The sequence below is a fragment of the Terrapene carolina genome, unplaced genomic scaffold, assembly GCF_002925995.2.
Source record: "Terrapene carolina triunguis isolate 2854851 unplaced genomic scaffold, T_m_triunguis-2.0 Scaffold715, whole genome shotgun sequence".
Lineage (NCBI taxonomy): Eukaryota > Metazoa > Chordata > Testudines > Emydidae > Terrapene > Terrapene triunguis.
Window position 1 is genome coordinate 111,549 of NW_020665066.1, and position 27,014 is coordinate 138,562.

At 42.2% G+C, this 27,014-nt stretch overlaps 1 protein-coding gene across 1 annotated transcript in view; it reads right to left on the reverse strand.

The window, feature by feature from the left end:
* The window catches only part of ABCC8 (ATP binding cassette subfamily C member 8), a 134,979-nt gene that overhangs the window by 70,628 nt on the left and 37,337 nt on the right, over positions 1–27,014 (reverse strand). Inside the window, exons 8-11 of the mRNA XM_026660158.1 lie at positions 26,685–26,840; positions 17,586–17,720; positions 15,837–15,999; positions 245–285 (exon numbers count right to left, since the gene is read on the reverse strand). Coding sequence (XP_026515943.1) covers positions 245–285; positions 15,837–15,999; positions 17,586–17,720; positions 26,685–26,840 — 495 coding nt within the window. The remainder of the gene's footprint in view (positions 1–244; positions 286–15,836; positions 16,000–17,585; positions 17,721–26,684; positions 26,841–27,014) is intronic.

Here is a 27,014-nt window from a genome sequence, read left to right on the forward strand (position 1 = left end):
GTGTCAAAATCCTTACTAAAAAGAAAGATACATCATGCCTACAGCTTACCCCTTTAGCCACTACAGAAGTAATATTTAATAACCCTCTTAGACACTTCTTTTTAAATTAGCAAAAGCAAGTGAAATCAGGTGTTTCTGGTGTAGCATTTGACAGATCTCAGTTTGGAATCTACCAGCCTTCGCTTTAAGAAAATCAGGTAGACCTGGCTTGTAAACATTGCTATTTTAAAAAGTTCATACTTACTGTAAGTACAGCTGCAATTGGTATTGCTGCATTCATGAAAACTGTGAAGGAAAACACGCATCACTATTTAGATAGTCTGTACTGAGCGGTCAAAAATATTTACAATATAATGAGTATACAATATAAACTAGTATTTGACTTTATCATGGCATTTCCTATGCTTAGAATAGGAGAAATACACAAATATTGTGGTAAATTTAACTATTGCAGCCAATACATTTGTATTTTTTTTTATGGTGCTCACAGTATATTGCACTCCAGATTGTCAAAATACACAGCACCTATCAAATCACTGTATGAATAGATTATTGGCTTATACCAGGGGTCGGCAACGTTTGGCACGCAGCTCGCCAGGGTAAGCACCCTGGCGGGCCGGGCCAGTTTATTTACCTGCTGACGCGACAGGTTCGGCCGATCACGGCCCCCACTGGCCGTGGTTCGCCGTCCCAGGCCAATGGGGGTGGCGGGAAGCGGCACAGGCGAGCGATGTGCTGGCCGCAGCTTCTCACCGCCCCCATTGGCTCGGGACGGCGAACCGCGGCCAGTGGGGGCCGCGATCAGCCGAACCTGCCGCGTCAGCAGGTAAATAAACTGGCCCGGCGTTCCAGGGTGCTTACCCTGGCGAGCCGCGTGCCAAACATTGCCGACCCCTGGCTTAGACATTGCATTGCACTGTCAAGAGGAAGTACAATTTTTTTTCCTGGTAATCTTTTGGTGCAATAGGTAGCAATTGTGCCACTACTGACATATCGTCCACTCAGTAACATTCCAAAATAATTACAATCATGATAACAGTAACAGAAGCATTTTGAGACAGGAGTTAACTGTCAGGTTACTGCTGGAAGATCAGATTAATCCCTGGCTTCAACTGAGTCAATCCCTGTATACCCCAGGAATGGATTTGGCCCATTCTATTTTGCTATTTCAGGAGAGAATCATTTAAAGGTTCTATTATAAAATTGCAGGGCTACAGCTTCTCCTCTGGTAAAAAAATAACAAGGAAAGGGGAGAGGGTTGGGAAGAGTGACAAGTTTTTATACTGATGTTTTCTTTTAATCATCTCTTCGATGAGTCGGGGTTTGTGACCTAACAGAGAGGGAAAGGTTGCTTAGGTCAAGAACCTGCAGAGAATGGTCCCAAAAGCTGCAGATCCCTGAAAATAGGCATAGAGCTGAAATCTCTTCACATAGTGGGAAAAAAAGGTGTTCTTGTGATTAAGGCAGTGACCTGGGCTTCAGAAGACCTGGCTTCTATTCCAAGCTCTGCCAATGACTTCCTCTGTGACCTTGGGCAAGTCACTTGACTCTCTGTGACTCATTCCTCATCTGGGAGATAGGGATAATAATACTTGTTTTATCAGTCTTGTCCATTTAGATTGTAACCTCTATAGGATGGGGACTGTCTCTTGATATGTATTTGTACAGTGCCTAAATATGATCGGGCCTACAGGTGCTGTTGCAATACAAATAATGAACTGTAGTTTCCTCCGTCCTCTAGCTGTATGGTCCCTCCTTGGCATGGTGTCATTGATTTCTCCAATATGGCCAGGTTATTAAGCACAGATGGTTGGGGACTGGAAAGAATGTGTGGCTTCTGGCTGGGGTCCACTTTCAGACCGGACATGAATATAAACTAACAACTCTACATAATGACTAATTATCTATTTGGAAGCACAGAAAGAACCTTGCTTGTTCGTGTCAGAGTCAGCTGTGGTCACATCACAAGCTACTCACCCCTCTATCTAAACCCATTTATTTGAGCTTTTGTTTTGCCCAGTCTTATTTCACTATCTAAATATAATTGAGAAAGAGAGAGAAAAAAATTAAAATCTATTGAAAAAATAAAGAAAACTAATTCCTTTCCCTAAGTTAAATATTTTTCTCACTGTCGTAAGAGGTGAACTTAGAAAGGTCACAGATAACTCATTTGTATATATTCTAGTAATTTGTTTTAAAGAGCCACTGATTTAATTAAGAATTTTGTTCTCAAGCTTCCTGCACCCACTAGTGGAAAGGCCTGGGATTTATGCAGCTATGCAATTTGTGCAATATGCCGTGCTGTTGTAGCCATGTTACAACAACCCAGGATATTAAAAAGACAAGGTGGGTGAGGTAATATCTTTTAGTGGACCAACTTCTATTGGTGAGAGAGAGAAGCTTTCATGAGTACATGGAGCTTTTCTTCAGGTCATTCTGTGTAATAGTTAACCCACAAGAATGGGAAAGACATCTGCTTGTTGTCATTACTGAACATAGCACTCTCTTAAATCTCTTTTAAGAGGGGCATTAGGCATATTAGGGATGAATTTATTAGAGGGGGAACTCTATATCCTAGTAAAGAGGACTGGGAAGAAGTTGGTAAAGTACATGTAGGAGCTAGTGAGGAACAGTCACATGTAAAAAAAAAGTCCTATTTAAATATAACGCATGAAAGCAAGCAACAGAATATTGACAAAATGCACAAGTGCTTATATACAAATGCTAGAAGTCTAAATACTAAGATGGGGGAATTGGAGTGCCTGGTATTAAATGAGGATATTGACATAACAGGCATCACGGAAACTTGGTGGAATTAAGATAATCAATAGGACACAGTAACCAGGGTACAAAATATATATATATATATATATATATATATATATATATATATATATAGGGTGACCAGATGTCCCAATTTTGGGGTCTTTTTCTTATATAGGCTCCTATTACCTGCCACCCCCGTCCCGATTTTTCAGATTTTCTGTCTGGTCACACTAAATATACAGGAATGACAGAGTGGGTCGCATCAGTGGGAGAGTGGCACTATATGTGAAAGAAATCACAGAGTCAAATGATGTAAAAATCTTCAATGAACCAAAGTACCATAGAACCATGGATAGAAATTCCATGCTTGAATAATAAGAGTATAGTAAGAGAAATATACTACTGACCACCTGATGAGAATGGCGACAGTAACTGTGAAATGGTCGGGGAGATTAGAGAGGCTACAAAGGCACAAACTGCAAAAATAATGGGGGATTTCAACTATTCTCAGATTGACCGGGTATGTATCACCTTAGGAAGAGATGCTGAGACAATATTTCTATATACATTAAATGACTGCTTCATGGAGCAGCTTGGAACCCACAAGGAAAGAGGCAATACCTGATTTAGTCTTAAGTGCAGCACAGGATCTGGCCCAAGAGGTGAATGTAGCTGACCTGCTTGGTAATAGTGATCATTAACATCCTTGTAGGGGAAAAATTGCAAAGAAACCCACTACAGTAGCATTCAACTTCATAAAGGGGAACTACACAAAAATGAAGAAGCTAGTTAAACGGAAATTAAAAGGAACAGTCGCAAGGGTGAAATGCTTGCAAACTGCATGAAGACCAATTAAAAACATCATAATAGATGTTTTTAAACTAAATGTATACTCCAAATTAAAAAAAACCCACACACACACAGTCAGAGGACCAAAAAATGCCACCATGGCTAAACTATAGAGTAAAAGAGGTGGTTAGAGGCAAAAAGGCATTGTTTAAAAACTGGAAGTCAAATCCTAGTGAGGAAAATAAAAAGGAGCATAAACTCTGGCAAGTATAATAAGGCAATCCAAAAAAGAATTTGAAGAGCAACTAGCTAATTACATCGGAAACAAGAAGCCTGCCAAACAGTCAATGGGACCATTGGATGATCAAGGAGCACTCAAGGACTCTTTACATTGGTCTTTGCTGCAGAGGATATGGAGACCCCCCCACAGCTACGCCATTCTTTTTATGTGACAAATCTGAGGAACTGTCCCAGATTGAAGTGTCAATAGAGGAGGTTTTAGAACAAACTGATAAATTAAAATAGTGCTAAATCACCAGGACCAGATGGTGTTCACCCCAGAGTTCTGAAGGAACTCAAATATGAAATTGAAGAACTACTCACTGTGGTATGTAACCTATTGCTTAAATGAGCCTCTGTACCAGATACCAGAAGAGTAGCTAACATAATGCCAATTTTAAAAAAATCTCCAGAGGCGATTCTGGCAATTACAAGCCGGTAAGCATAACTTCAGTACCAGACAAATTGGTTGAAACTATAGTAAAGAACAATATAATCAGACACACCGATAAACATGGTATGTTGGGGAAGAATCAACACGGCTTTTGTCAGGGAAATTATACCTCACCAATTTATCAGAATTGTTTGAGGATGCCAACAAGCATGTGGACAAGAGTGATCCAATTGATATAGCGTACTTGGACTTTCAGAAAGCCTTTAACAAGGTCCCTCATTAAAAGCTCATAACCAAACTAAGCAGTCATGGGGTAAGAGGGAGGGTCTTCATGTGTCACTAGCTGGTTAAAAGATAGGAAACAAAGTGTAAGAATAAATGGCCAGTTTTTACAACAGAGAGACAGGTAAATAGCAGGTTCTCCTAAGGATCTGTACTTGGACCTGTGATATTCAACATATTCATAAATGATCTGGAAAAGTGGGTCAACAGTGGCATGGAAAAATGTGCAGATGATACAAAATTATGCAAGATAGTTAAGTCCTAAGCTCACTGCAAAGAGCTACAAAGGGATCTCACTAAACTGGGTCACTACGTCACAAAATGGCAGATGAAATTCAATGTTGAAAAGTGCAAAGTCATGCACATTAGCAAAAACAATCCTAACTAAATGTACTAAATGATGGGGTCTAAATTAGCTATTTCTTTCTAAATTAGAAAGAAATCTTGGTGACATTGTGGATAGTTCTCTGAAAACATTCTCTCAGGGTTCAGTGGCAGTCAAAAAAAGGTAACAATGGTACAAACTATTAGGAAAGAGATAAATAATAAAACAGAAAATATCATAATGCCACCATATAAAACCAAGATACACCCACACCTTGAATACTGTGTGCAGTTCTGGTCACCCCATCTCAAAACAGATATATTAGAATTAGAAAAGGTGCAGAGAAGGGCAACAAAAATGAGTTGGGGTATGGAACCACTAAAAAGACGGGGACTGTTCAGCTTAGAAGAGACACACCTTAGCGGGGATATGATAGAGGTCTATGAAATCATGCATGAGATAGAGGAAGTGAATAGGAAAGTGTTATTAACCCTTCATATAATACTAGAACTAACAGTCACCTGATGATATTAATAGGCAGTTTTAAAACAAAACAGTAGGTTTAAAACAAACATAAAGAAGTACTTCTTCACACACACACACACACACACAGGCAAACTGTGCAACTCATTACCACGGGCTGTTGTGAAGGCAAAAGTATAAATGGGTTCAAAAAGGAATTAGATAAGTTCATGGAGGAAGGTCCATCAATGACTATTAGCCAAGATGGTCAGGGAGGCAACCCCATGTTCCAGGCATCCTTAAACCTCCAACTGCAAGAAGCTGGGACTGGATGACAGGGCATCGATCATTTGATAATTGCCCTGTTCTGCTCATACTCTCTGAAGCATCTGGCACTGGCCACTGTCAGAGACAGGATACTGGGCTAGATGGACCATTGGTCTGACCCAGTACGGGCATTCTTATGTTCTTATATTTTGACTTGGCAGAATTTGATTTTTATGGAGGTATAGCCATCTATATTTATTTTTAAGCATTCTTTTCAATTATTGATTTACATATTCACAGTTCAAAATTATGGGTTCTAAGCATTTTTTCAGTTTTTATTGATTTAAATTTTCACAGTTATAGGAAATTAAAAGAGGTCACACAATAACGTTTTTAATCTCAATTTCTGCTATCATTAAAGTTCTAGAACAGTTAAAACCTCAATTGTCAACATCACCTGTCATAATATACAAAGGAAATATCCTAAAATCAAACTCTAAGAAGTTCTCAAGCAGTATTTTCTTACTTTGCCTATCTGTAAATTTCAAATATTATTGATGGAAATATTTTTTCTTCAGTTCATGTGTGTACAGTGAAGTTGATGTTTACTGACATTTACTGATAAAAATCTACTTCTTCCAAGCCTAAGCATATTATAAGATACCTCACTGCATCTATCATAGGAAAATATCAGTAGTTTCGTAATACTAAAGAAAGAGGTTAACCTCAATTTTTATTTATATCCATGCCTGTCTTTTCCTCTCACCAGGCTTAGTCAATGTTCAGACAGTAAAAATATTCCCAAGTTATTTTATCTTCTCCTGCGGAATGTCCTCATTTGACCCTCAAACAGTTTTGGCTGACTCCTTGGCTGTCCTTTTTTGGACATGAACTCCCAGAAGGATTTAATGTGCTGTTAGACATTGGTAGACTATCCTTCCTGTTTTCAAACATTAAAAAAGATCTTTAATGAATCCTGAAAATATACTCCATTTTTTCACGTTCTATATGCTTAAAAAAATGAATTTGTCATGTTAATGTAGCCCTAATTCTTATTTAGAATGTTTGCATTAATGAGTATTGCATATATTTATATTTCCAGGCAAAAACTTGGTTAAAGCTAGAATTAAATTGTAAATATTGATCAATAATTAGGCAATTTTTTTTAAAGGAAAATGATTCCCCCCCCCCTCAAAACAACCCACAAATGTTTAAAAGCCTGGAAAATTCAAAGTTAAGTTTACATTTTTAAAAAATGAAATGTTTGTGCTGAAGTTCAAAACAACCTCAACTCTGTCCCCCATGACCTTCCTGCTGCACAGTTGTCACACGTATGAAATATGGAGAAAATTTGATGCAGGACCTTCGATAAGGAATGTGTTTCTAAGGCCTTTAAGAAATTTGCATCCTAGAGCTGTTGGTTTCTTAAACCTACTAAGTCATTGTATCTGAAATTTACCTGTGGGAGTTTTGAAGTACATAGATTTGTTTTTTGTGCATGTCTAAGCAGAGAACCCAGCAAAGTTTGGTCATGGATAGACCCTCTTTTGCTGCAGACTGCCCACCGGCAATATTCTCCTCCAGTGTATGATCGTAACGATGACCTATCCAAGGGTATGTCTACACTACGAGAGTAGTTCGATTTTAGTTAAATCGAATATGTGCAATCGATATTAGAAAGTCGAACGTATGTGTCTACACTAAGGACAGTAATTCGACTTTGTCAGTCCACACTACCAGGGAAAGCGTCGACATTGGAAGCAGTGCACTGTGGGCAGCTATCCCACAGTTCCCGCAGTCCCCGCTGCCCATTGGAATTCTGGGTCGATCCGCCAATGCCTTCTGGGTAAAAAAAATGTGGCGAGGGTGCTTTTGGGTAACTGTCGTCATCCGTCAGTCACTACCGCCCTCCCTCCCTCCCTGAAAGCGCCGGCGGGAAATCAGTTCGCGCACTTTTTGATCAGTGACAGCGCGGACGCCACAGCACTGCGATCATGGATCCCGCTGCGACCATCGCTGCAGTTGTGGCCGTTCTCAACGCCTCGCACCTTATCATACACCTTTCCCAGAGGCAGATGCAGAGAAATCAGGCGAGGAGGCTACGGCACCGCCGTGAGGGCCTGAAGTCGGAGAGTAGCACAGAGCTGTCAGAAACCACGAGCCCCAGCGCCCAGGACATCATGGTGGCAATGGGGCATGTGGATTTTGTTGAACGGCGATTCTGGGCCCGGGAAACAAGCACGGACTGGTGGGACCGCATAGTGCTTCAGGTCTGGGATGAATCCCAGTGGCTGCGAAACTTTCGCATGCGGAAGGGGACTTTCCTCGAACTTTGTGAGTTGCTGTCCCCTGCCCTGAAGCGCAAGGACACCCGCATGCGAGCAGCCCTGACTGTCCAGAAGCGAGTGGCCATAGCCCTCTGGAAGCTTGCAACGCCGGACAGCTACCGGTCAGTCGCGAACCACTTTGGCGTGGGCAAATCTACCGTGGGGGTTGTTGTCCTGCAAGTAGCCAAGGCAATCGTCAAGGTACTGCTGTCAAAGGTAGTGACCCTGGGAAACGCGCAGGCCATCATAGATGGCTTCGCTGCGATGGGATTCCCAAACTGCGGTGGGGCTATAGATGGGACTCACATCCCTATCCTGGGACCGGGCCACCAGGCCAGCCAGTACATCAATAGAAAGGGCTACTTTTCAATGGTGCTGCAAGCACTGGTGGACCATCGGCGACGTTTTACAAACATCAACGTCGGATGGCCGGGCAAGGTTCATGACGCTCGCGTGTTCAGGAACTCTGGTCTGTTTAGACGGCTGCAGGAAGGCATTTACTTCCCGGACCACAAGATAACTGTTGGGGATGTGGAGATGCCTACAGTGATCCTCGGGGACCCAGCCTACCCGCTAATGCCCTGGCTCATGAAGCCCTATACTGGCGCCCTGGACACTGCACAAGAACTCTTCAACTACCGGCTGAGCAAGTGCAGAATGGTGGTGGAGTGTGCTTTTGGCCGTCTCAAGGGGAGATGGAGAAGCTTACTGACTCGCTGTGATCTCAGCGAAACCAATATCCCCATCGTTATTGCAGCTTGCTGTGTGCTCCACAATCTCTGTGAGAGCAAGGGGGAGACCTTTATGGCGGGGTGGGAGGTTGAGGCAAATAGCCTGGCTGCTGATTACGCCCAGCCAGACAGCCGGGCGATTAGAAGAGCCCAGCGGGACGTGCTGTGCATCCGGGAGGCTTTGAAAGCCAGTTTCAAGGCTGAGCAGGGTACCCAGTGACTTTTCAGTTTGTGGACACAGAAGCTGAACTTGCCCCCGTTTCTTTACCCAGTTGCCGTCGACTATCCTCTCCAGTTACATACCCCCTTCACCCCCTTCCCAAAAAATAAAATCTGTTCTGTTTTGTTAATGGACACCGTTGTCTTTATTACTGTTTTCGCGGGAATGTTTTAAACCTGGGACGCAGACTGTGGCGGGGGGCGGGTTTAGTGTTGTGATGCAAATGATGCTTCTAAACTCCAGGAATGACAGGCTCCGCGGTGGTAGACTGGTTGTTTCAACGGAGCCTGCCAGCCCTCCTGGCCGGGACTGCGTGTATGTGTCGGCTATGTGACTGTCTTGCAGGGGGAGGAGGGTTACAGATCCCCTGCTGCGCGGCTCTGTGATCCAGGGTAAGGACCGCTGCATAAGATCTGTAACTGCCCTCCCCCGCCACAAAGTCACAGAGCAACACCCCCCCCCCACCACACAGAACATGAAAACCACCTCCCAGACTGACCAGGATAACTAGTCACTGCACTGTATATGTGCCCTGCTGCTGGACCTGCCCCCTGCTAAAGGTGACTGTCCTGTCCAATTACCAAGCCCCTTCCCCCCCCTTCAGACAGACTCTCCTCCAAAAGAAGAGGATGGAGACAGTAATGAACAGAAACGTATTTTTTATTAACAACCGCACATGGAACGGGGGGGTGAAACTTGGACGGGGTCTTGTGTGAGGCGGGTAGGAAAGGACTTTTCAAATTTTGGGGAATGAGAGCCTTCTAGTGGTAGAGCAGTCCGCAGGGGTGGAGTGAAATTTTTCACGGCCCCTTCCGTCCCTCCGTGTTTGGACTTTGGGTGAGGGGGGTATGGGACTTGGTGGCGGGGCAGGGCAGTTAGAGAGAGACTGCAGCGGGGCTCTCTCCTCCTGCCTCCGGTCCTGCAGAACATCCACAAGGCGGCGGAGCGTGTCCGTTTGCTCCCTCATTAGTCCAAGCAGCGTTTGAGTAGCCTGCCAGTCCTCCTGTCGCCACCTCTCCTCCCGTTCCATGTTTGCCCGGTGCATTTGGGACAAGTTCTCCCTCCACTGTGTCTGCTGGGCTGCCTGTGCTCGGGAGCATCCCATTAGTTCAGCAAACATGTCTTCCCGTGTCCTCTTCTTCCTCCTCCTAATGTGCGCTAGCCTCTGGGCAGATGGGGCTGTGGGAATTGGAAAAAGGGAGTGAATTCCTGAGACAGATCAATGTATCTGTGAACAGAGAACATAGTCTTTCTCTGTGAACAAGACCATGCAGAGCACCTATCACACGCGCACTGAGGACAAGGTCGAATTTTCGGCCCTCGCCTACAGTGCCTGCGGTCTTGCTGTGGCGAGCTGAGGAGCAGGGCAGGACACCGGACTTTGTCTAGATGGCAAACATGGTAAGCCGTAGACTTGTGGCTGCTTAAAACTTTAAGAGTGGCACTGGCCTCCTTTCACATAGAAAGCAATGCGAGTCTCTGCTGGCAGCAATCCTGCAAGCATGAACTCTGGCCCTGTCCCACCCCCTCGCGGCTGTAAACCGCGTGGCTGTAAACCGGCGGTTGCAGTTCTGTAAAGGGACGGGCAAGCAGTCCCAATACTAACTTTCCCCTACCTAATTCACAGCAGGGAGTCATGCCAGACATCACCCTCCTGAAGGTCTCGGAGAGCCAGAAGGAGCGGATGCTTCGGGACAGCCTGCAGAAACCGGGGCCATTTGCTGCAATGCTCTGCAAGGCCATGATCCCCGAGTACCTGCTGGCGTTGTGGCAGGGAAACGTCTCATACCACGGGGGGCCTAATAAGCTCTCCCTGCCCAGGAACCTGCTCATGAGGCTTGAAAAACACCTGCAGGAGACCTATGAGGAGTTCTCCCCGGAGGATGTCGCCTCTATCCCCGGATACATTGACCAGTTTTTGGCTTAGGTGCCCTTGGAGGGACAAAAGAGTGCAGCGTTTGGGGCAGTATAATCATGAAGCGGACATTGTGAAATTTTTTGAAAATAGACTATATATTGAAGGGCCCAAAGACAGACTAATCATGATACACTTTGCACAGATTCCCGTTTTGTTGGACTTTCCTGTTTACATGTTTTGAAGCACTTTACCCACTGTTAATATTTTAAATCTTCCTGTTCTGTTTTAAATAAATGTTTACATGTTTGAAAGCACTTTAGCTATTGTTAATATTTTAAATATGCCAGTTATGTTATAAATAAATGTTTAGATATTTAAAACACTTACTGCTTGATCCTTCCCCTGAATCTGTGTCTGGGATAACGGCTGGGGAGGGTTGGTAGGGGATCTCTGTCAGGGTGATGAAGAGCTCCTGGCTGTCGGGCAAATCAGCGTTGTAAGCGCTGTCGACTGCCTCGTCCTCCTCATCTCCTTCCTCCTCTTCCCCGTCCGCTGAGGAACCGGCCGCGGACAATATCCCATCCTCAGAGTCCACGGTCAGGGGTGGGGTAGTGGTGGCGGCCGCACCTAGGATGGAATGCAGTGCCTCGTAGAAACGGGATGTGTGGGGCTGGGATCCGGAGCGTCCGTTTGCCTCTTTGGTCTTCTGGTAGCCTTGTCTCAGCTCCTTGATTTTCACGCGGCACTGCGTTGCATCCCGGCTGTATCCTCTCTCTGCCATGGCTTTAGAGATCTTCTCATAGGTCTTTGCATTCCATCTTTTGGAGCGCAGCTCGGAAAGCACGGACTCATCTCCCCACACAGCGATGAGATCCAAGACTTCCCGATCAGTCCATGCTGGGGCCCTCTTTCTATTAGATTGCACGGCCATCTCTGCTGGAGAGCTCTGCATCGTTGCCACTGCTGCTGAGCTCGCCACGGTGTCAAAACAGAAACTGCGATTCAAACTGCCCAGACAGGAAAAGGAATTCAAATTTTCCCAGGGTGTGGCTGGTCAGAGCATCCGAGCTCAGACTGCTGTCCAGAGCGTCAACAGAGTGGTGCACTGTGGGATAGCTCCCGGAGCTATTAGCGTCGATTTCCATCCACACCTACCCTAATTCGACATGGCCATGTCGAATTTAGCGCTACTCCCCTCGTTGGGGAGGATTACAGAAATCGATTTAAAGAGAGCTCTATGTCGAACTAAATAGCTTCGTGGTGTGGACGGGTGCAGGGTTAATTCGATATAACGGCGCTAAATTCGACATAAAAGCCTAGTGTAGACCAGGCCCAACTGATTCACTTGGGGTAGGGGGAAAATGGTAGTTGTAATCAGGACTGGAGGTGAAATCCTGATTCTATGGAAGTCCATGGGAGTTTTGCCAGTTATTTCAATGGGGCCAATTAATTCCTTTAAATGAAACTATTTTAAACAAAAAAAATGGATGCATTACCATTATCAGGCAAATGTGGTATATTGAAGTGTTTTTAAAAGAAATTTATTTCTGAGATCAGGTGTTGCAGATGAGTTGGATTCTGTCAAAAGCATTGTCCTTGGACAAAGGGAAACAGAACTGACAAAAAAGGAAATTAACTGAACACCTTAGATCTGGGATCAGGTACTGTGCTTTTCCTTGTGAGAAAACCTGGGATTATTTTGCTTCCAGCAAGAGATCAAAGGAAAGAGAAAACCATTTATTTCTGTGTCTGTACCTCTGGATATACAATACATGCTGCATCTTCTAAAACTGAATATTTGTGATTCTTAGAGAGACAAGGTGGGTGTGATAATACATTTTATTGGACCAAGTTCTGTTGGTGAGAGAGACAAGCTTTCTTGGGACCGACATGCATACAGCTGCACTACATACAACGTTTGTGAATCTCTCATTTACCAGCATGGTGTGAAAACTCACAGGAGGCTGGTGTGCTCCTGCTAATAAATTCATTGTTAAAAAAGTCAAAAACTTGCTCTTCACTGAAAATACTTTGCATCACTGCTAAGCCATCCTCCTTAGTTTGATTCTGACAGGGACAATTTATCAAATAGATGGTAAGAGCCTATTTTCAAGAAAGTGCCTGCAGCATCCACTGCAGTTCCCTGCAAATGCAAAACGCTACATTTGTGTATGTGGGTGAAGAGGCAGAGACATTTAACTACCAATCTGTGTGTTCAAATGAAGGTTCTCTTAAGGCCACACTGATATACCCATAAATGTTGCAAATGCATTTATTGTGATCCACTGAAAATCTGTCCCTCATCAAAGGTGAGGTATACTCAACCATTAACCTGAACAGGAGGAAGCAGTTAACTACAGATAATAAGATACCATTTTCAAGACTCAAGGTTCAGAACATTTAAAAACAAATTCTAGAAAATATCGAATTTCTTCTGCTCCCATTGTCCTGAAAAATGTCTATCCTTCCTCTTGCCCAATGACACACAAAATATCTCCAACATATCCCTCACACTTTTCTCTTTACTTTTAAAAATAAAATCTTACACAGGCAATGTACAGCTTTATATAGAGAGAAAAGGAGTGAGGATGACATCATCATATATTATTCCCACATTCTCAGGTGCAATATATATTTTATTGTGGTGAATTATGGTGATATCAGGTATATAGATACCAATGCTTATATACCATAGAGATAGGTACCTTAGAAATTTTGATAGACAGACAGGCAGACTGGAATGGTAGAGTCATCCATTCTAATGAATTATGTTTACCTATTCAGGTGTGTGCAAAAGTCACCAAAATTAATTTCCATTACTTTGTACTGCCAGGACAATATCCAAGAGTCTCCAAGTTTATCTCCACCTTGTTCATATCACAATAGTGCTATTTTTCTGTGCTGTTTTGAGTCACTATTGACTCTTAATAAGTTATTACTGGTGCATCATTTTTTGACTTAATTTGTATTGACACATACTTGTATTTTTACACTATTGCTTTGAGACAATGAGGGTGACAAGTTTTCACTTATGGTTGTGAACAACAAATAAAGAGTAGATATAAGTGATGTATGAACCCCACACAGCAGATCTGATGTTAGTTATGCCTGTCACACTATTTATATCTATATTGAGAAAAATAATGAGTTCTATGCCTTTATAATCCCCATATAGTATGCCAGAGCATCAGGTAGCGTAAATCAATGTAGCTCTATTGATAGCCTAAGGGAAGGTCTACACTTAAAAAGCTGCAGCGGCACTGATGTAGCACTTTAGGGAGGATGCTACAATGCTAATGGGAGAGCTTCTCTCATCGGCATAGTTAATCCACCTCTGTGAGAGGCCGTAACTATGTCGATGGGAGAAGTTCTCCTGTCAATATAGCGCTGTCTACACCAGGGGTTAGGTTGTTATAACTGCATCACTCTGGGGTGTGAATTTTTCATGCCCCTGAGCAACATAGTTCTACTGATGTAAGTTTGTAGTGTAAACCTGGCCTAAGTTAAAGCAGCAAAGGTGCGGATATTCCTGACCTGAGGTTACAGGAACTTTTTACAACCTCTTCAATTATAGGCTTGGCTCAGCTCAACTCAGAGGGAGAGTAAATGCTTTACAGAAGGCTATGAGATGAAGTAAGATTGAAGAGGGAATAAAAAAAACCCTGGAATGCTGAAAATTGCTTAGGGTCTCACAGCTTCACCCATCCCCAGAATGCTAGGATCTGCTGAGAATCATAATGAAACCATCTAGGTAAGGAGCCTGTGATATCTTTCTGTTCTGTAGCCTCACTACCACAGAATCATAGAATATCAGGGTTGGAAGGGACCTCAGGAGGTCATCTAGTCCAACCCCCTGCTCAAAGCAGGACCAATCCCCAACTAAATCATCCCAGCCAGGGCTTTGTCAAGCCTGACCTTAAAAACCTCTAAGGAAGGAGATGTCACCACCTCCCTAGGTAACCCATTCCAGTGCTTCACCACCCTCCTAGTGAAGAAGTTTTTCCTAATATCCAACCTAAACCTCCCCCACTTCAACCATTACTCCTTGTTCTGTACCGAGGTGTATATTGCTTGCTACGTGGTACTGTGGTGTATTACCGAGGTGTATATTGCTTGATACATGGTACTGTGATACAACATACTATGAAATCACATTGGAAATAAAGCCATAATTCAATAAGTGCAGCACTTTTCTACATTTTTTAGCTGTCTATTGTTCATAGGAAAAATCCCTATGAAGTCACAGGCCCAATTAAATCAGCAATTAGGCAGTTACTCCTAGTCTGAATCTACAGGAACTTTTTACAACTCTAAATGATGCACAGCAAGACACTGTGTTGTCCTGAATAAAACCAAGTATCTCTGCTTTGCCTTTGGCACTTCCCAACTCCAGTATGACCCTATTACTGTTCCCACGCAGCAATACAGACTGCTTCTGTTGAGTAATCTCAGCTACTCTAGCCAGCCAATTCTCAAAGTGGAAGTGCTATACAAGCAGGCTTTTTCACCAGTGCATCACAGTGCAGCAACAGGCCCTAAATCAGCTATCTCACACAAGGTTTTGTAGCTTGAAGTTCAGGTAATCCTGGATTACTGGGCCTGTACAAGGAATTGTGATGACTTTTCAAATCTGCAGACCCATGTACAAACGCTAGTTTAATTTGCACACGTCACAAAACCATCACATAGCTGGCACGCTCCATTCCAGTGAGGCTTCAGACTGGAAAAATAGAAAGTGATGCTAGACTGGATTGGGGTGCACAGGCAGAGTCAGAGGAGGAAGGTTACACAGCACTAAACTCCCCCAGGGAGCCCTCCTCTAGCTGCTGCTATTTGTCCTTCACCCTGACCTCCAAATTCACATTTTGTAAAAGAGGAAAAATTCCATGGATTACTTGAATTGACACATTTTGTAGCTATTAGGTTTCTTTAGCTCATTAAGGGCCTAATTATTCAGGGCACACATGCATAAACCGAACTCTATTGAATCAAAGGGAAGATCTGCCTGCACAATAAGGAGTATGGGATCAGACCCTAAAGCAGCAGGATCTACGCCAGCTGAGAAAAGGTAAACTCATTAGGAGGTAATAATGTACCAGTACATAAGCTCATCAGTGTGATAAGGAAGCAACTTACTTGATATGGAGGTATAGAGAGCAAAGGCCTTAAGGCTGGTCATTTCCTTTTGCCGGGTTTCCTCCACACTGCTGTGAAAGATATGTTCCCAGGCATAGAGTTTAAGGAGTTTAATGCCCCGAAGCATCTCATTTGTTTTCTTCAGTCTCTCATTGGAATATTCCTGCAACAATTACATGTAAATTAATTTAAGGAGGATTACTAGAGCACCTTAGAATGAGGATCTGTGTCACCGTGTAAACTGCCTGCAGTCCCCAGCAAGTTGCATACAGTAATCAGTCAATAATATTTTCAATGGCTCTGTCCATTCAACTTTCCCTTTCTAGGGGTGTGATTTTCAAAAGTGTCTAGGTGACTAAGGAGCACAAAGTCCCACTGACTTTCAATGGGACTGGTGCTCCTAAATCACCTAGCTAATGAAAATCTCACCCCTACATGGCCTTTCAGACACACTTAGGGGTTGGCATGACTTCTAGTGCCAAGAATGTTTGCTGAATGTTCACTGTGTAATGAAATATCCCCACATAAAGTAAATCTCAGTAGCTGCTGACAATCTGAAATAAACATTTTACATGGTAATTAAAAGCCACACAGACTGCCACTGTATAATGTGCTAGTAAGGATGTACTAAACTGAACACATATGTTGTTTCGTAATTCTTTTCTTTTTTTCCAAGGCAACCCATTATTGCTCAGATATGAGGATGAAGGCCACACACATTTCTAGAGGAGTTGATACTATGGAAGGTATTTGGAGGTGGGGATACTTATGTATAACTCCCATTAATACTCAGTGCTATGTGTGCATACTGAGGGCAAAGTAGATCTCAGGGAGCAAATCTTGTCCCCTGACCCTCTAAATGGGCTCACATGGCTGGAGAGGCAATGAAATAGTGATTCTATTGAGTATAGGGACAGGCTTCAGAGGGAGGCTCCACATTCTTTGTGCTGTGAAGCACTGATCCGTGGCAACTTGGGCTGCAGCAGTGCAGGTGATTGGGTGGGGGAGAATTTAAGTGCAAGTCAAGGCAGGGTTAAGTGATGACCAGTGGCTATGCAAACTATGGGGTTCTACTAAACAAACCCCCACATGTATCATGTTGCATGGCTGCTAGTACTTTTCAGAGGCTATTGTAACAGCCGGGTGTGTTTGCACCGATATTCTGTGACAGTGGCACTGGAACATTTTTAATAGTGGGGGTGCTGAAAGCCAGCCCCCTTATCCCTGTCCACCCCACCGAGCTGAGGCCGACAGCTGGGACCCCGGGTGTACGTGGCTGGCAGCTGGGACCCCGGGGGTTCTGCAGCAACCCCCGCACCACTAGTTCCTGTGCCTATGCTCTGTGACTTGGTTCTGAGCTAGAGTGAAGGAGTCCTTCTCCCTATGGCGCCCCCCCAACTAGGTTAATTTTTTGGGGCTTTTTGTGGGATGAGCATTTGGCTCTATTATGTACAATAGCATTTCAGTGGACAGAATGATCATTGACTTGGTTTTAATTTATAAGACAGGAAAGGAGAAGAATGATCAAATCTCAAGTTACTTACGGTAAAGAGAAAAACAACAACCGTTTAAGAGAATAATTCTAAGACAAATTGTGTCCTTGCTGCTTGTCTTTTCATCACTTTCGCATCCTGTCTTTGACATACTAGAATGTTACAAAATCTTTGACAGGCAGTATTTGGTCAATGTCATAGGCTTAGCTTTGCAATTCTAAATGCAGATGAATGAAGAAATACCAGAGATACTTACCAATGTGCTTCTTTGGGCCTGTGAGAGTTTCGTTGCCACAAAGTACTGGACAGGTGCAAGAACTATGATCACTACTGCTCCAATTAAGGCACTGATTCCAAGCAGGTAGTAGAGCAGAAGCACACCTACAATAATCTGATGTAAGAAAGGGTGAAAAGACAAGGAATTACCTCATTGTATATGCACAGCAAAGAATAAGCAGACAGTGAAGGCCATAAATGCCCCTGGATTGTATGCTGAAAAACAGCAATTCACTATGACAAAGCCTGCCTCAGGGTTTCATGTACAACCCCAGAAGTTTTGCTTGATATGTTGCATTACTAACCTACCACATAAAGTGTTTAAAATCCATCAAAGCTATGCAATCTCCAAGGAAGGCATGTGGTCTGAACAAAGATGGGAGGAGTAGAGGTCAAGCCAAAGTACAAAACAACCCCAAAAAACCTAAATCCAAACCCAACCCATAATTATGGTCAATTTACCCTGCTCAGAGTCTCATTAACTTACTACTGGTAGAAAAAGCACAGCTTGGTGTGGAAAAATATGGATGTTCCAGTGTGATTCTAAATAAACATACAGGGATCTTCTTCCATTGGTGGACTGTGTGTTTTTAATCTCAGATTGCAAGAAGTTTAGAAAAGCTTGCTGTACATTTCTGTACTGCCTGGATTCCCTGCTACAGATAGTACCATATACAGAATATTACAGTGCTCTGTATTGCAACAAAGTACCATAGGTGCTACTGTAACAAACAATAAAAATAGTTGAAAATCTTTTCATTTAGTATTCCTCGCTGTGCTGTTGACAGTTACTACAGCCCTTTCCCCCCCTTGGTGATTGAATGACATGATGTGTACTTTATTACACTTGCACATATTTTTGTCACAATTTTTGGCAGATTTAAAGTCTCTCCCCCCTTTTTTTTAAATTAAGGGGAAACCTACAGCTCCAAGTTTGATCTCAATCTTTCAGTCCATGATGCATGGGAAAAGTCTAATTTAATTCATTGGGATTTATACATACATAAGAGTGGCAGTTTCCAACAATGGAGAACAGTATTAAAGAATGTTAAAAATACAGTTGATATTTTACTCATTTTGAATTTAAAGCAGAGAGCAGGATATTATACTGTGCACTGATGGCACTGCTGCAGACAAAAGCCACACTGTACATTATAATGCACAAAGAAATAAGGAACAAAATCATTGGAGAATTAATGCCACTGAGAATCTCCACCTCAAATAAACTCAGCTGTAAACTTGTAAGAAGTTTCATGATCCTGTGTGTCAAACACACAGCCCCTTAGTGAATGAAACAGCCTAAGGACAAAATGCTCATTGCCAGTCTATGCTGCAGGTATTGAGGTATAAAACTGCAGCGTAGATTGGAGAGGAGAATTTTGCCCTTAGATCCTATAAACATCATTATAAATGCAACCCATCAGTCAAGACGTTCCCAGTAATGATGTAATAATGTACAAATGTGTGAACAATTTGGGCTACTGACATTCTATCCAACACAGATTATATAAACTAAACTCTAACTTTCCACATAAAATCAGGGCATAGGACATACAATTAGAAAATCAATTTCATGTGCCATTCCCTTAAGTTAATTAAAAATACAATGTAGTAATTTCCCTAATACTTTGCTTAATGTTCTCTCTGTATGGGCTCATTCCTATAATGCTTACACACATATAACCTCCACTGATGTCAGAGTTACGTTCACATTAGGAGAGTAGGATGAAGACCAAGCCCATAGCTTCCACTGATATTAATGGGAGTTATGCGTGCATATGGAGAGGAAAATAGACTCTTTATTTTTCCCATTACAGTCTGAGCTTATTCAATGGGTTAATGCAAAGCTTCTTTTGACCCTTGCAGCCTCCCCTTGCCCCAAATAATCCTTTGGCGCATCTCTGCAGATTATTTAAAATGTATTAAAGTTGACAATGCATACTTTTAAAAAAACTCGGCAGGGTTTACTTAGAAAAATACACTGTCATGAAAGGTATAAAGGAGGAATAGTACACGCTGGCGGGAATCCTCTAGGAACAAAAGTTAAATATTAATTGAAATACACTTTACAAACTGTTTGCAGTCATAAGAGTTTGATCCTATAAGTCTTCCATGGGCATGATCCATAGCACACTGAAATCAATGGGATTCTTTCCACTGACTTCAATAGGGTGTGTTTCAGTGTAGAACTGCCACTGAAGACCTCAATGTCAGTTTCTTGCATGGAGCTGTTTGTAGGAAGAGGCCCTAAATCAGTAAGGGGCAGATCTTCCCACCCAAGAGAGAGGCTTGGAAGGGTGTGAGGAGGAGCCTGGCAGTACAGCTCCAACTAAGGCCAGAAACCCCACGAGTTCATGAAGCCAGTGCAAAGGCACAGGAACTCCAAGTAGACAGCCCTAACCTTTGTGGACTGCCAAGTTCTAGGGGATCCACTGATTCTAAGGATGGAACAGAGAGGAGCGGGAAACCCATTTATTTTATCTGCCCCAGAGACAAATTTTGTGGGTGCAAACTCATGAGGTTCACTGTCCAAGCTGTGGGAGTGGCCAGCATCTGGGACAGCAGAACTATGATCCTGTACTTTACAGTTGATTAAAAGTGATCCTATCCTCATCTTCTCCCCCATACTGTGATATGAGATGTAAACGTTTTCAATATACAAAGCACTCATTGGACAAAAATACCTTTGCAGTACAAGGGTGTGGATATTAGTAGCTGAAACATCTAATGATTATTGCAATGAATTCTAATCCTCATCATATAAGACACAACATAATCATGATATGCAGTGTTGTTGTAGCTGTGTTGGTACCAAGGTATTAGAGAGACAAGGTGGGTGAGGTAATATCAGTTGGTCCAATAAAAGACATTACCTCATCCACCTTGTCTCTCTAAAAGAGTGGCTAGTTATTGTTCTCAGCCCATTCAAATGTTATCTGGCAGCTAGCAAGTAGTTACATCACAATTCCCAGAGGATCATGGTTTTAAAAAATCCTGTAATGAAACTTTACATAACTTCCTTTAAGCAAAACCTCAAAGCTCTTCTCTGCCCACGACAGGGATATTTATGACAATTTACCATGACCAAGAAACTCAATAGTATGACTGATTCTGTTACAAATGAATAAAAATCTACCTGGTATCTGGTTTTAAAAGGTAAAGTAAAGTATGTTTGATTAAAAATATAAATTATCCTTCTCAATGACTCGGGGGTTTAAGGATGTGGGATTTTCCGTAGAGAAAGAAGGACATCTATGGCAGAAAGGTAAAAGCCCTTACAGGGCCTAATACTGCTCCTAGGGAATCTTTCTATTGACTTCAATGGGCTTGAATCAGGCAGCTACTGAAAGCCATAGCAAAACTCCCATTCACTTCAGTTGGAACAAAGATAGGGCTCAAAGTCTGTACACTTTTAGAAAAAAAATATATATAAATGCACAAATCTTCTAATCAAGGAGAAGTTATGAAACACATAAAAATGGCTAAAATGTTGGTTAAGTCTCTCCAAAGTAAAAATTAATTTGTTTTAAATAATTGCTTGGTTTGTTCAATTTTTGATTAGAAGACTCTTTTGAGCATCCATTTAAGTGCTCGTGCCGTATTATTAGGAAAAGCAATGAATGGATGAGGGGCAAAGGCATCTTGGAGTGGAGTCTGACAAACATGATGCAGAATTCATTGATTTCTATAGCACAGTGCATTCGGCATGCTACAAAAACAATATGGGAATTATCCTGATTTGCTGCAGAACACTGTAGGATAACAATGCATTTTAATGTAGATATATTTTTTGCTAGGTTGATAGGAAAGTTAGAACCCTCATTGATATTGGAGATAATATTTTCAAAAGCTAAAGGATTGTTGTATACTACACAAAACACAACAAAATGAGTCTGATTCTCAGTTACATTGAGGACCTTTGACACTGACTTGGCAGTGTAAAAGGAGCCTTAAAGTAGGTGTAAATGTAACTTACACCCAAATTACAGCCCTTTTGCACTGCCAGACTAGTGTAAAGGGGCCAGACTATAACTGAGAATCCGGCCTTATGTTTTCATCAAAGACACAGATTCTTCTGTGTGTCTCAAAGCTCCTTCAGAAGTGCCTTTTTATCTGGATACAATTCACTGTGTATATTTGTGGCAGGATAACTTTACAGCGAATGGACACAGTGCCCTAACATCCAGATTTCTTTTAAGAGCAAACAACCAGCCTGCCACCATCTCTTCAATATAGTTACTTTCAGTTATAATTGTCTTCACAAGGTTTGCTGGAAATAATATTCATGCTTGCACATGGGCATGCGTACACACACGCACACTCTGTCTTTCTCTCTCCCCGCTGCCCTCCACCCCCTCCAATAATGATCTCATTTATTCCTGCAATATCATGGAAATTCAGGGTTTAAGCACTAGCATGAGTTCAAAAAACATATTTATTTGTGAAAATATTTTACTTATAATTGTTATGAGTCATATCTTCGGCCTTTTATACCCTAGAAAGTTGCACTGTTTTAACGATACAAGTATAGTTAAAGTGGAACATACCCCCTTGTGTGGATGCAGTTATATCAGTAACCATAACTATGCTATAGTTATTCCCATTTGAGAAGGAGATTAAGCTATACCAATAGCAAGCACCTTTATACTGGTGCAAGTGCATTCACACTAGGGCTTGTACAGGAATAACTGTATTAGTAAAACAAAAATCAATCACACTGCGTAATGGACAGTCACTTTCAAGTGTAAACCAGAAATTAGAACATGAAGAGCCCAGTGGAGCTGCAGCCATTTATACCAGATGAAGATCTGGCCCTAAAAGTGAAAGCAATCAAAAAAAAAAAAAAAAAAAAAGCTGCTACTTTGTAATTTGCTTACTACTTGTATTTTAGTCTGCTTTCTGCATAGCCAGCCTCCCTTCTGTACCAATGAACATTATTCTCAATTCTCATGCATTAACTTGACATCTGAGGTCTGATGCAGCTTCTGTTGGAGTCAATGGGAGTTTTGCCACTGAATCATCCAGAATTCCTCGTGTTACAGCTCATGTCATGGCTTAGAAGAGCTTCAATCAAGCACTAATATTATTAGAATGACAACAGAAAGCATAAGGTAATATGTTAGATATTTCAAAAGTGTGAGCATTCTCCAGGCAGTTCAAGAGGGGATGATTAATTGGATTGCAAGTGAAGAAATAAAGCCTCCTCATCCAGAAAACATCACTTCTTCCTCTCCACATGGCCTTCTAATAACATGCAGTTCAGTAACACATGAAGTAACGTTACTTGACGTTTCCTCACTTCCAGCACTGACTGTTAAATATAACTTCTGAACAGCATTAGATGGAAATGGGTTCAATGAATAACGTTACTTTGCTTGCTCAGATAATTGTTTGATTCAACCCTCCCATTTTGGATGAACCAATTCATTTTTCTGTACAATAACATTGCACAATTATTTATTCCTGTAGTCCAGACGCTGGTAACAATAATCATAAATGGGGCAGATGAGGATGTGCTGAAAGACACTGTTGTGAAAAAGCTAGGTATAGCTGGGAAACAAGAATTCTATTATGTGAAAAGTTTTGAGGTTTCAACATTTGGTTTTGGTCCACAATTGGGATGAAGCAGATTTCTCTCTCTCTCTCTCTCTCTCTCTCTCACACACACACACACGGCACTCACCTGGAACAGAGCAGTCACCCATACCCTAGAATGTATCCCAGGTCAGTTCCCTAACTTCCTGGCTACTAGGTATTCTGGCCAATAGCTATTCTAGACTCATTCACACACCAAAAATTCCATCCTGGACCTGAGAAACCTATTTAATGAATCTGCATTTTCTGATGAAACAATGTCTAATCAGTAAATTCCTAACCAGCTCTAGAAATAACTTTTTTTTTTTTTTTTTTACAAAATCTAGCCTATCAATAAGTCCCTCTGTTCTTTTGACTGACAAACTTGGCTATAGCTACTTCAGTCTGATTTGAGAGTTATGCAAGTGACAAACCAAGTTAGGAAAAAAGATTTGATGTGGGAATCCAGTGTATTGCCCTGGCAATGACAAGCACTATTGTGTTGGGGTCTTTACCATGCCCTTAATCGGCACATGAAACTCCCATTTATGGCAATAATTCTAAAGTGAAACATACATTTTCTCTACAAATAGAGCATTAATTATTGCATCACTAAAATGTAAGACAATTTTTGCACTTTTCTTTTAAAACACATTTTATAAATAATAAAAGTGGTAAATGATTTATTTGCATTAAATTTTACACACATTTAGATCTTGGTATGAATTTAGGAACAGGCTTTGCTTGAGCTCTGCAGACCTTATATTGTTTGACTGTTTACATTTTTGTTCCTGCAGTTTTCAAAATACTGGAATTGCAAGCTAGTACCTCCCAATTCCCTGCGAAATGAAAGTCTATAAAGCCAGGAGCATAAAATAGCTGCCTTTTATTGCAAATTAAAATTCCAGGGAAGCTGAATAATAATACTTAGATCTCCAAGTGCTTTACAAAAGAGGGCATGAGAATCATTATTCTGATTTTACGGTCGCAGACACACAGGAACAGAAAAGTTAAGTGGCTTGCCAAAGGTTACAGCAGCAGCACCAGGAGCAGAACCCAGATTTATTGACTTCTAGGCCAGTGCCTTATCCACTAGACTACTGTGGTATCATCTATACTAAATGTTTTTGTCTGATCCAGTAGCCTTATTCCCTCAATGCCCAATGGATGATTACATTATCAATACCCATATGTTCAGGCCAGCTGCATCCTCATACATACCCTCATGGAAATTATACCTGCTTGGGGCAGGAGTAATCACCATGAAGCTTAGAGCAGCTGAGTTAGACTCAGGGGCGGCTCCAGGCACCAGCGCAGCAAGCGCGTGTTGGGGCGGCAAGCCACTGGGTGCAGCCTGCCGGTCGCTGTGAGGGCGGCAGTCAGGTGGCCTTCGGCGGCCTGCCTGCGGGAGGTCCGCCGGCCCTGCGGTTTCGGTGGCAATTCAGCGGCGGGTACACCAAAGACGCGGGACCAGCAGATCACCCGCAGAAACGCCGCAGAATCCGCGTGACCGCAGCCTTCCCACAGGTGCGCCACTGAAGGCCACCTGACTGCCGTGCTTGGGGCGGCAAAAAACGTAGAGCCGCCCCTGGTTAGACTACATCCATCCCTCCGACTTTTAGATTATCCAGACCATCCCCTATGTAACTCTGCTCACAAAAGTACCTTTGCAGTATGAACAGAACAGAAATATCTCTGATGTATTTGAAACTGAATTGTCTACTTCAAAAAGCAGCATATTAATTTAGAGTCTGTTGTCTCTTTCACCGTTGAGTATTTATATTTGTCAGGTAGGCATTCTTGGCAAAAACAAAAAAAACAGCCCAACAAATACAATCGGAGTTGCTGTATTTATGTCAGATGAAATAATTTCCATACAGTGACACTGTAGTACTGTCAACCTCCTCTCGAAATTCCCAATGGGAGTTTCGGAGGTTTCTATGGTTTTGTTAAATATTGACTTTTCCAAACTAAGTAATTTGCACTCTCTCTCTGTTTTAGTGGGTTAGACACCTAGGGACTTTGTGCTTTCTTCATCTTAAAGCCCTGATGCAAGCAAACCTGATTTCACTGGGCATTACACATGCATAAGGGCTTCAGAACTGGGCAATTAAGAGCCAACAACTGGTGGTGGCAGTACTGTACAAGTGGAAAAAGAAGAGTGAAGAACTGTGGATGGACATGTATATAGATGAGAGCAAGGAAAAAGGAGAGGACAAAGTAGCAAACTGATTTCATGTGGCAAACGAAGCTGTGCAATCTCATGAGCATGAGTTGTGATTGGGATTTGCTGCTAGTTATAGTATCTGGATACATTAAAAGGCACCTGTGTAAAATAACAGCCACCGTCATTTGAAATGATTAGTACCACAAGCCCACATATTATACTGTGTATGTAGTGTAGCTTTTGGTTAGGCTAAATTACTGTAGCAAATTAGGCCAAATAGGTATCTAAAACAATGCAGTTGTCTGTGTAGAAACAATTATGTTTTCTTCCAGATTTTTATTTGGTCTGTCTGGAATTCACAATAAGAGGAAAGAATTTTAAAAATGTAATGGCCCTGAAGGATATTTCTAGGAGTAGGAATAGTGAGAGTATGTATTATCCTCTGGGGCAAGGCATCAAATCATATTTTGGGATATAAATTTAGTGGCCTGCGTCTAGCTCCTGTTAAACTTTTATCCACAATGAAAAGCCAGAACAAAATACTGTACAATTTGACAGGATGTTGGCACTCTATGACTGACAGAGATCCAGGGCTAAAATAGCAGAGGAGTCAGGGTGAAATGAGCTGTACCGGGAGGGATTTGGTGGAAAGTATAAACAGTGCCCATCTGTACAATACCCCTGGTGGCCAGTGCTATTAGTTTCCCACTTTCATGAGCACTAAAATTCAAGACTAATCTTTAAAATATGTTTTTGAAAACAGCTTAAGAAAGGCTAATGAGCATAAGTGTTTAAGTGAAAAAGGCCTGCTGTTACTGTCCTTGGGCTTGCAGGGCAGTTTTGTTGAATGACCGAAGAATGCAGGATTGAGCCTTAAGTGATTTCAATAAGCCCCTGCTTCCCTTACACCTTCCAGTGAGTCACCACTGGGATTCAGAAAACAAGTGATTGTAATGCTCTATGGTTAGCCCCTTTGCTGTTGTGTCACAATGCAGTGAACGTAATGGCGCATCAAAGTAATGCGATTGGTACAGGGGCAGCACCTGATGGCATCTGTGGCAGAAAACTAAGTCTGTTTGGCAGCACTCCAAGAGTTAATTCCCAATATAAGTCTAACACATTGTCAAATTACATGCTATTTTCAAACACCACCTAGGTGTTCCTGGGGAAATGTATGACATTCTAAGTGAAAACCCTCTTTTATTCTTGTTATAACATTCTTATTTCTGTTAAATACATTTCTATCTTCTTGTTCTCTCTGCTTCAACAAAATTCATGAGAGAATGATCACTAAAGGCATAAGTACATTAACAACATACGAACATTCCATGTTCTTACCTGCACAGGCATAGCCCAAAGGTTAGGGCAGAGGAAGAAGAACCACATCAGTTGGTTTGTATCTATGGCAACCAGGTTACAGATCTGGCCTGCAGTCATTTCCCCCATAGACATGTTCGAAGTGGACAGTTGCATAATTTTATTGTATATTTTTGTCTGGAAATTAGAACATTAAGTTTCATGTTCAGAGAAAAATCAGACAGCACCAACTGCTTTACATTACCATTAAAACGGCTAGATTTCTATGTTGTAGAGCAGTGGTTCCCAAACTTGTTCCGCTGCTTGTGCAGGGAAAGCCCCTGGTGGGCCGGGCCGGTTTGTTTACCTGCC